Source organism: Haliaeetus albicilla, chromosome 8 (assembly GCF_947461875.1).
Source record: "Haliaeetus albicilla chromosome 8, bHalAlb1.1, whole genome shotgun sequence".
In the NCBI taxonomy this organism is placed as follows: domain Eukaryota; kingdom Metazoa; phylum Chordata; class Aves; order Accipitriformes; family Accipitridae; genus Haliaeetus; species Haliaeetus albicilla.
The window spans coordinates 19586648-19597897 of NC_091490.1; the positions used below are offsets into that span (position 1 = coordinate 19586648).

General features: G+C 36.6%; 1 protein-coding gene across 2 annotated transcripts; it reads left to right on the forward strand.

Annotated features, from left to right (window-relative positions):
- Positions 1-1892: 1892 nt before the first annotated feature.
- Positions 1893-10215, forward strand: LOC104311165 (retinol dehydrogenase 8). 2 transcript variants are annotated; one of them, XM_069789254.1, is made up of 6 exons: positions 1901-2675; positions 3790-3955; positions 5194-5369; positions 6404-6497; positions 8235-8418; positions 9343-10215. In XM_069789254.1, exons 1-6 carry the CDS (start codon positions 2579-2581, stop codon positions 9574-9576), a joined length of 951 nt encoding a protein of 316 aa, XP_069645355.1. In that variant the 5' UTR covers positions 1901-2578; the 3' UTR covers positions 9577-10215. The 2 variants fall into 2 exon arrangements, with proteins under 2 accessions (XP_069645357.1, XP_069645355.1); XM_069789256.1 differs by lacking the exon at positions 5194-5369 and having other exon boundaries at positions 1893-2675; positions 3790-3951.
- Positions 10216-11250: the final 1035 nt, after the last annotated feature.

Sequence of the window (11250 nt, forward strand, 5' to 3'; positions counted from 1 at the left end):
AAGATGTCTTAGGACACTGATTTGATCATAGACACTGGCAAAACGTGCTTACTTTACTCCAAGCAGTACCTTTCAGATGCAAAGGGGTATGGGACAGGGCCATAAAGTTTGAACTTTTTTTCCAAATCAAAATCCATACAAAAATTACCATTGATTAAAATGGCATCATAACTATGCATTCTAAAACATATTTATTTCCAATTTTCAAAAAATACTACACAATTCAGCTAGTAAAAATGACTAGTGGTCTCTGTTTCTAACACTTTTATCTTTACAAAAGCATCAGAAACTGCAGATATGGTTATGAGGCCTAAATCTGAGTCTGATTAATGCAAACATGATTTACATGTATTAAGACATGTGGTTCATACTTCAGAAAATCAAGTTAGTAAAGTTATTTGACATAAAGCAGAGGACCAGAACTGAATGGATTGCAATTTAAAGATGAGGCCTCAGTTAAGTGTTCCTATATATTAGAAAAGTATCTTGGCCAACAAACCTATCTGTTGTATTTCAGCAACCCTGCAGGTGGAAGTGTGCTAAACTCCCTAGGTAGTAGGTAGGTCTTTCCCTGTTTATGCAAACATGTTCCACAAATGCAACCATTCTACTTTAAGTGGTTATACAAAACCAGGCAGACATTTTACTACCATTGACAAGGTCAAGATACACTCTTCTAAAGTATTTCTGCAGTTTCAGATTATTTATAATTTTGCTATTATGAAAATTATGATGTAGCAAAAAAATACTGTTTACTTACGGAAATAAATATATTGTGTTTTTTAAATCAAGCTATTTGTTTCTCTATATAGTAGTAAATGAAAAACATTACTATTAGGTTGACCAGTGTAATAGCTGAAAAATATTAAAAGACTTTAATTTTTTTTCCTCTCTTTAGGCAGATCAGTTTGCCTTCAGGCTAGAAATCTATGCATCAAATTTCAGACAGATTTTTTTAAAGCAAAGGAACACGTAAGCCTTTCAAACCAGGATTTCAAGTGGAAAATATAACCAATCTGTAATTACAGTTGCATCACAACACTAGTGGAATTCCACTAACGTACTGTTGCATAAAGCCTCGCTTGCTCCTCCTACATGCACTAAATATAAATGTGCATGAGCAGCAAAAGCAATTTGCCTAATATCTGAATCAGCTAAATTGAATTTGCACTAAAATTGTGTATCTGGATACCAACTTTGGTAAAACTGTGGGTTGAACCTGATAAATAAGTAGAATCATAATTATATTTTCTCTTTAACTTTAGATGCTGTCTTGCTATTTTGTTGCTTGTGTGAGAAGTTAATGATTCCACTTGTTATACTGTTCAAGTGAATTTATTTGCTTTGGAAAGGAGGGGCTTTTTTTTCCTAACATAATTTCGGTTAAATGTTTCTGTAGAGTCCTACTCTTCTTTAGTTACTAACCAATTTACATCTATGGAACGCTAAGTTCATTCTTCTGAATTGCATTGCATTAATATGGGGTTATTGAATCTTGGAAAACATTTTTCTGTGTATAATGGCTTTGCAGTTAGCTGAATGCTGTTCGGAAAGTTAATTGCTTATTAAGATGATTCTTTTTCTGTTACTCAGGATGGTTTATAAATTTCACGAAAGACCCATTTTCTTTCTGAATGTAGTATGCCTACAGTTGCTGTGTTAAATGTGAATTGCACCAGATTGCCAGTCCAGATGTCCCTCTGTTTAATTCAGCGTTTATATGCAAAGTTGGTGGAATATTTTATCCCAAAACTAAAACTGCGTCAGACATCATGCTATTTCTGATATCCCTCCCTCCCTGCCCCAACTTGTCAACTGGAGAATAGAAAGTGTTCGAAGATATTTCAGCATTAGCAAGGATGTAGTGAAGTTGTTCTGTTCGTCTTTCTGGCTGTTCTCCGCTGCCAGCATACTTGCTTATTTTCTGTATTCTGGGTTGGGAACAGTGCCAAAAAGAAATGTGAGGAATCTGTCTAAACAACTTGTCTCTTTCCAAATCCACATCCCATTTTTCAATTTACTTTTTCTGTAGAGCCTATTAGGATTCTTACAATAGTAAGGCATCAGGGAAGAAATCCATTTGTCATTCTGATGCAAAAGAATGAGGAGGGTGCTGTAAGTATAGGAAGTCTGAACAACTTTAGCAGAGGGATCCCATTCTGGGTGCAGTTTACTTTCCATAAACATGAGTGGAGGACTTAACACTACAGACTGATTGTAATTGTGGCAATGCTTTTCCTGCCAGTAGTATGCAAACTAGTTATTCCACTATTAAAAAAAAAAATTAAAAAATCCATGTAGCTTACAAATGTCTCACTTTAAAGATTAATCAAATTGTGTATTAAATATAGTCCATGGTGATAATGCAGATTATAAGCTCAAGCAGGAGCATCTGCCTCTGTTTTTGTCTAGTTGGAGATTATCCCTTAATCATGCAGGGTCCAGGTGTGCATTTTCAGATTTGTTGACTCAGGAAAGCTGTAGATAGCATTAAAGGCCAATGACATTATACTGTAGCTACATTTAGGTTGTTGCTCCTCTGAACAAGAACTCTTGTTTGAACCACCCAGTGAAAAGAATGGCAAGAAGAAATGTCCTCATTACAGGTTGCTCCTCAGGAATTGGACTGGCATTAGCTGTAAAAATGGCAAAAGATGAACAGAAAAGATTTAAAGGTAACAATGTATCTGTTATTTATCTTTATAAGAATATATTCTTCAAGGCAGTACTATTTTTTTTTCCTCTGTGATTTAACAGGTGATTTTATTCAGTTTGGTGACTTGTTTCTTGTTAGTTTCCCTCTCCTACTGTCAAGAAAATACAATACAGTGAAAATACACTGCTTTCTGGAAGCATATGATATTTCTGTACCTGTATTGAAGCTGAACAGCTACTTGAACTGAGTAGTTTACAAAAAAAACCCAGTAGTATAAAAACAAATAGCTGAAAATGTCTGTAGTATGCTACCTTGAATATACAATCACAGTTGTAGTTAGCTTTGCTTCTGGCTACTAAATCTTTGTTGAATGAAATGTACATGCCCATTTGAGGACCAAATAAATGAATTTAGGAAAACGGTTCTTAATTTGCCATTTTTTCTTTAAAGCATGTTTCATTATTCCAACCCTGTGTAGGCATAAGAGGGTGAACAAAGGGGCTGGCATTTGTTTTTCTGCTGCAAGATGAGATATTTAGTATGAAAATGGATGGAAAGGCAAATATTCTCACAGTATTTTACTGCTAACTGATTGAGTGTAGATTCATAGTTTTCTGGGTAAATAGGCCACAATAATGATAAAACTAATTTCTATTTTGAGAAGTAGATTGCAAAAACAGACATTTTTGCAACCTAAGGAAGCATCTTTTTTCCACTTTTTAATAAAATTATGGTTGTTCTGCTAAACTTGTTGACAGTGATTTAAAAAAAAAAAAAAAAAGGACATCTGGAATCCAAAATTAGGCTTTAGGTACCTAAAAATAATTCAGCAGCATAACTTGATACCCATTATTTAAAGTTTTGGTGATAACACTATCTTCGTACGCTGCATGTTCTTCATTGTGCATAGCGGTTTAATTTTTTTGAATTTCTTGAAGAGTTCAGAACCAGACTCTGAGAAATCAGTGACACTCTATGTTGAAAATAGATGCTTTCTACTTTAAGTTTTTATCTGGGTTTTGTCACAGATATTTAAGATACGGATGTACAACCAATATTTTTTAATACTTCTCAGTAAGACTGCCGCAGAAAAGGTTTTGTTTCTGGTAACTGTTGCTTCTGGTGTGTTGCAGTGTATGCCACAATGCGGAATCTGGCCAAGAAAGAGCCACTCGAGGAAGCTGCAGGTCGCAGTCTGGGCAAAACCCTCGAAATTAAACAACTGGATGTCTGTGATGAACAGTCTATTAAAACTTGTGTGAATAGTATCCCTGACAGAAGGATTGATGTCCTAGGCAAGTACAGGATGTGTATGCTATGAACAGATATCAGTTGTCTATTTAACATTATCTCAAATACCCTGGAGAAGTTTCAGTAGTGTATTTTTTTTAAATTATCAAAGTAATAATAATTATATAGCAGTATAGATTCTTAAGGCTTCATGCAGCCATGAGTGGATTAGATCTCACCATGCTTCTGTCAAGCAGGGAAGCTTGTTTTCCCTGTTTACAAAGGAGAAACTTGATCACAGAGAAGTGTCTTGGATAAGTTTTTAGTAATGTGAGAGGAGAACTTTTGCCTAAATTGGCATCTTCATGTACAAGACATTCTGCCCTATCGATGAAGCATAGCCCTACTTACAATGAAGGCAACAGCTGTCTGTACTAAGAAAGTAAGAGCATTTGGGAATTAGCAAGTAAAAGAATAAATGCAAAGAAAGTAAGGGTACTTTCATTTACTATTGACAATTGTAATTGTACTTTACAAATCATTCAACAAGAAGTGTTTTCATATTGTTTTGCTAAAAATAAATATTAATATCTTAGTAAGGTGGAAATTGCTTACACCATCAACTATTAAATCTTCTCTAATAGAAAATTATGGACCTGCCTTTATTTTGATTAATTATTAAAGCACCACTTAACAAGATGCTTCTGCAAACTATATTATACTCTTAATTTGACATACTAGTTTTAGTGTAGGATGCCAGTTCTATCTATCATTCCCCACTTACAAAATATCCAGGAGGCAAATAAAAACCAATGGAAGTGTGTTGTTGGGTTTTGGGGGTTTTTTTTTGGGGGTTTTTTTTTTTTCCCCTGAAGATATGAATGTTAACAAAACAAAAAGCAGACCAAAATATGGCCTGGTCTATCACCTTTTGGAATAAGTGGGTATTGACAGTAGCCTCTAATTCTTAATACTGAATTATAAACAACTATAGATAATTCTTTGCTCAATTTCCTGTAACCCTTTTATAATTTAAAGAAAAAGGACTAATCAGAAATAAATAAGTTAAATTGCACAGTATCAGATAAATTGGATTAAAAGCATAATTTAAAAAAATATGGAAATGTCAAATGTATTTGCAAAGCTTTAGTGACAGAATAACTTCTTTTAATCCTTTCTTTAGGGATTATTTAAGGATCATTTAATCCTCAATCCTCATTTTACTTTCAAATGCTTTCCAGTAAAGATTACAAATTAATGTTTATGGAGGTTATTGCTTACTGTTGTCTTCCATTTTGTGCAGTTAGCAATGCTGGAATGGGGCTCATTGGACCTATTGAATGTCAAACCATAGATGAAATGAAAACTGTGATGGATACCAACTTCTTTGGACTAGTTCGACTCCTGAAGGAGATTTTGCCTGACATGAAGAGGAGAAAGAGCGGGCATATAGTTATAATAAGCAGTGTTATGGGAATACAAGGCAAAGCTGGTTTTTTTGTTTGTTTGAACTTGTTCGGTATTCAAAATCTAAAGCTTACCTCTTTTTAGGAGCTAGCATATCTAACTATTATGCTTTGTAGCTGAAGTTCCCACTATAAAAAGCACAGCACTTAGACCTGATGGTTTGTATGCATCTAGGTAGTATGTTACTACACAACTACTCTCAAGACATTTTAACAACAAAACCTGCTGAGAGAATTTTTTTAAAGAGTTTTAACTCAAACTCTATTTTTATTATTTTTTAAAACTTTATTATTTTTATTATCTAGAAAACAGGGCTTAGTAACATTACTTGTCTCTTTCCTATTGGAAAAGATTATGCAAACAGGTAAACATGCTTACTACACCCTGCACAATAATAATGGAATAAAATCTAATCATGTCCTGGACAAATGTACAATCTCTTTGTAAAGTTTCTCCTCTCATAAAACTCCACAGAGTCTAATTTTAGCCACAGATAATGATGATCCTACTCTTGTGTTCCATCCGGTCTAGCTCTATTTGTTTCAAGTACTACAACAGTGGCATTGATTTTACCTGGATTATTCTGGTGAATGAGGGTCCTGCAAGAATTGTTATTGTTTAATACAATACTTACCATCCACCTAAAGGGATTGATGTAGTGCTTTTTCTAAATCACTCAGATGCAAGCTGGATTTCTTGCATAATCATATCTCCTGCATTCAGCTTCTGTGTTCATCTATAGCCTATTAAAGTCTTGCTGATAAATAATGCAGATGGTATTGCATGTACAGACACTTTCATGCATCATCCAAAGAGATCAGAGCATTAGCTAGGAGGAGGAAAAGCATTAGTCAAACATCCTTTCCTAGAATAAGCAATTTTGTGAACATATGCAAAAAATCAGTATTTAGATTCAGTATACACAAGAATTTGTCTAATGTTTTCCCCAGCAAGACTGTAGAAATTTTGGGAAAATACAATAGTTTTTAAAACTAAACTATCAGTATGTTGAACAATTACATTCTGAGAATGTTATGTTTGTTCCTTCAGGTATCTTATTTAATGATGTTTATGCTGCATCTAAGTTTGCTGTGGAAGGATTCTGCGAAAGTTTAGCTATCCAAGCACTCAAGTTCAAACTGCAGTAAGTTGATCCACTGGTGTAAGTTGTATTTTAGATAGTTTTAAATCTATTCAGAGCTAGCAAACAAATTTTTACAGCTTGCTGCTATCTAGGAGAAACAGATTGAGGAACCCGTGGAAATTGTACATCACAAAAGGCATTGAAATGTCCACATTCTTCACACTACATAAGCAAATAAAAAGGTCTAGATGTTGAAATAAACATGTTCTCTTGAACAGTTCAAGGCTGTTTAGCTTTGGATAAAATACAGTTTATGTAACACTTCCAAAAACAGATTCTTGCATACAATACCATAAGAATAAAATTATAATATCAACCTGTAATATTTTCCTTTAGAAAGGATAACAGACTTAAGCAATTCACAGATAAAAAAGTTCAAGGGCTTATCAGAGACAGAGAGTGAGAGCAAGTGGAAATCCATCAGAATGGAACACAGGGTGAGATACCTATAATGACAGGAGGTGGGAGGAAAGTGAGAAGAATGTGGTGTACTATTTCTTAACATTTAAGATAGTGTTTAAGAGAATGGTCCCGTTCATCGTCTGTGGGACTTTGGGGTTTGATTTGTCACATGTATATTTACATGCCTGTAATTCTGCTACTATTCTTTGTGTGAAGTCCAACAACTGTTAAATATCCACTGCCTCTCTGTGTTCCTAAGCATTTAGCCTTTGTTCTGTGGGAGAAGAGACAGCTGCTGTCCTGGGATTTCAGAGACAAGGCAGCATCCAAACTGTGGTTTTGCATACTGCTCTGAAAAGGTGGGAGGGATGTAGAATAAATATATTGTAATGATACACAGGATATACCAGAATTCATAATAAGATTTCAAGAGTGTAAGATACAGCAAAAGGAGGTTAAAGAAAAGGAAGTAGAATGGGAAAAGTCCATGGTCCAGTGTGAAGAGTGATGCAAGAGAAAAGGCTTTAATTCCAGCAGCAGCTGGAATTCTGCTGTCAAGGTTAATAGCTTGATTTAGTTCTAAAGAAGAGCTTGACCAGAACTCAAATCTAGGAGGAGGTCCTATCCCAAAGAGTGTTTTGATAAACATTGTGGCTGGAAGTAATTACTGCCTGAGAAAAGAAAGAGGAAGGAGCTGACCAGTAACTGTATCTCAGTGACGTGCTATAATATGCTACTGAGCAAAATAAAATTTTCCAGATTTGGCAGCAGCCGAAATCTGTCTACCCACAGCAAAATTCTCAATATTATATTTTATTATAATATTGTGGAGGCATCTTGAATTATGTAACACTGACAGCTTGATGAAGAAAATCCGTGTTGGGGCAATTCCTCCCTCTCTTTCAGCTATGTCTAGTATTATCATGGGAAAGCTGTAACAAAGAAATCTATGCAGGATTTTGTCCAGAAAGTCAAGAATTCTGTTATCATCCTTTACTTATTTTTCTTAATATTTGATAAGTTCTTATGGATAAATCATCCTTAGATTCCACAGCTGCGAGACAGTAGGTAAGAACTGCACTCAATTCTGCAATGAATTAAGTTACAGCACTTCCTTGAAATTTAAGCTACACAGATTTCTACTACTATGTGTGGATGGGTAGGAGCATGAGAGCAATAATGTGGTATGGATTGCCTTTACAGAATGTACTGTTTAATATTGCTTGCTAACATGTACTCAGTGCAATTCTTCAGTATTCTTTTTTGAGAAGGATAGAGAGGTGTATTTCCCACAGAGGATAGTCAATAACCAGTGTATCTTTGCTTTTTGAACAGGTTAAGTCTGATTGAACCAGGCCCAGTGGTTACAGAGTTTGAAAGAAAAGTGTTTGAAGATGGAATGAAGATGGATCTTTCGGCTGCGGATGAGGAAACAGCTGAGATGTTTACTAATATTTACCTTAAAAATTACAAACAAATTTTCCAGAGCCTGGGACAAAGTGCTGAAGATGTTGCCGAGGTAACTCATCAACAATTCTCCATCTTCTTTTTTCTTGAAAAAATTTTTTTTTTTTGTGATTTATGAATGCACTGGTTGGTTGGTGGTTTTTTTGGTAGAAGCATTAGATTTAATTAAATGTAATTTACACAATTTAAAATTATTTTTAAAACCTCAAGAGAATCTCGAGAGTTTTAAACAAAACCCTTTAGAATATTAAAAGAATGTTCATTTTGAAGTATGGAAGACAATTGTGAATTGTAATTTAAATACTACTGAGGTATTAGATGCACTTACACATCATCTGGTGAAGTCTTGGCATTCTGCCGTGTTACCATACATCTACACAGTGGTTCCCACCACTGTTTAAAGCTGCTCTCCTCTCCATCTTGCTAGTAATCCCTCCGCTAATGTGAAGTTCACTTAGCTACCCCAGACCAGCAAGGCACAATAGAAGATACATGGATGTAGTTTCTGGTGCTTGGGGCTTCCTGCAGGAAGACAAGTTTAGGCAGGCTGTGGAAAGGGACAATGATTTCAGGTGCTTGCTGCTAAGAATAGCTTCAGTGTCAACTGAAGGTTCCCAGATACTGCTGCAAAGTGCACTGTTCCGATCCTTTCCCAGTGAACTGTAAAAGAAAGGATCTACCTATTGTGGGCATATAGGCATAATTTTGGAGGACTATTCAGGATACTTTGGTGTCAGGTGCTATCACCATGGTATAAATAAACAGAAATAGGACTAAGAATAAATAAGAAGTACTTCTTATGGCCTTAAAAACATTTTAAGAAAAACTTCTGATTAAATTCTTATAAAACTACATCCAGGGTTTTACATAATTCTAGCACTTTATTCTACTTTTCCTCTGCTTAACTTAAAACTGAAATTTTAGTTTATTATTTTGGTAAAGGTTCTTTAACAATTCTGTTTCTCATTCTTGACAGCATACAGTAAAGATAATTCTTGCAGAAAATCCACCTTTTCGCCATCAGACCAACACCTTGTATACTCCGATGACAACTCTGAAATACGCAGATCCAAATGGAGATCTACCCATTGATACATTCTACAAAATGGTTTTTCATCATGACAAAATTTTCAGTGCAAGTCTTAACTTTATCAAATTGCTAAGGTGGAGGAGTAGAAAGAGCTTTGACCTGGGAAAACCCTCACAATAAGTGTAAGAATATACAGGCAAATTGGAATTACTTGTTGTAGCTACTGATAATGCAGTATGTTGTTATTCACATGTCTTTGCTCTGTAGCTGTGAAAAGGCATTCAAGATGTTTATCTGAGCTTAGCTAAGATATTCAGCTTAATGCATTTATCTTGAACTTTCTAGTTTGCAGAACCTTGAAATGAAAATCTTCTAACTATACGTTTATTCTGTTTAGTGTTTGCTTTTTAGAGAGAGCTGTTTTCACGGGAACATGAACATTTACTGATACTTGTGTATTCAATATTATCCAGCTCCCCTTCACTTATTAATACATACTGAGATGTGTACTGTATGTAAATTATTTAGATTCTTAATATCATATAAATGTTTTATCTTTTTACCTGTTAGACTAGAATAGAATTAGTATAGTAATCCCTCAATCACAATAGCATTCTCATTTTCAGAAATCAGGTCTATCCACCAGTAACATACGAGAAAGTCTCATCAGTCTTAAAGTGTCACGAGTAGCATATTTATTATATATATGTTATAATACTCTGAATGCTTCCTTTATCTGCAGTGGTTACTGGCATGTTGCACATAGCAGACAATAAAATGTTTTTTTTAAAAGCATCTTAAAATAAAATTTCTTCTTACTGTCTTGGTACTATTTTTTTGCAAAATAACAAAATATTACTGGTAAGAAGCAATTTAAATCCATTAAATACCTTCAGTGCCTTGAGTGGCTGAAGCTGAGCCTTTCCCAAGCTATCCTAATAAGTACATCTTAAACCAAAATTCTAGCATGAGGAGAAGGTCTTTTCCCTCTCTTTCTCTCACCCTCGTCCTACAAGCCAGCTGAGGCCAAGCTGGGGGCCTGGGTTTAAGCGCTGTTCCCTGCAAACAGCGTGGTATTCTTGTTCTCTAACCTCCAGCCTTGCCTTGGTGCTGCCCCGGGCTGAGATGAAGGCCCAGTGCCCCTCAGGCCTCCAGGCTGCAGTTTCTCAGCACGTGCCAGTCCCAGTCCCTGTTTCACTCGGAGGGCCCAGCTGGAGCTTGCTGGGGCTACAGGAGCTGGGTTTCTCTTTCCTTCAGTACTTTCTCACTAAGTGTAAGTCTAACTCTGTGCTAGGACTTGCAGTGGCCCTGCCCTGCCCTGCCCCTCCCCAAACGCTACCTCGGAGGAGCCAAGCAGCAGTCCCTGCGTAGGCAGCTCCCGCAGATACCAAGCACTTCGGGTAATGCTTGGCTTGCTTTGCAGTCCTGACCCTTTTGGTGGGGGCCAAGGTGTGGGAGTGTGCAGGGTCCTCCCTAGGACCACAGGCAGGGGAGTGCTTGGAAGACAGCACCCACAGCAGCCCCTGCACACAGCTGCAGGCCTCATCTGTGTTCCACCTGTAACTTGCACCTCCTCCAAAATACCAGGCTGGTGCCTGCACCTGAACATCAGTGAGTGGATGGGGCACAGGTAGGAATGGCAGGTAGGCTACAACTGGGGAGGCAGGAATTAAGTGATGGTACAATGCTGCCAGGGCTGAAGGGAGCATGGCCACTCACACCTCCACAGCTTGAGGTGCAGGCAGAGACCCCATCGCTGTCTGTTGAGGGTCAGGGCTCAGTGCAGGGTTTCAGCTTGGACAGTCTGTCAGCAGCGTGGGCTGCAGCTGGAGCATCCCGCTATCGCTTGGGTGT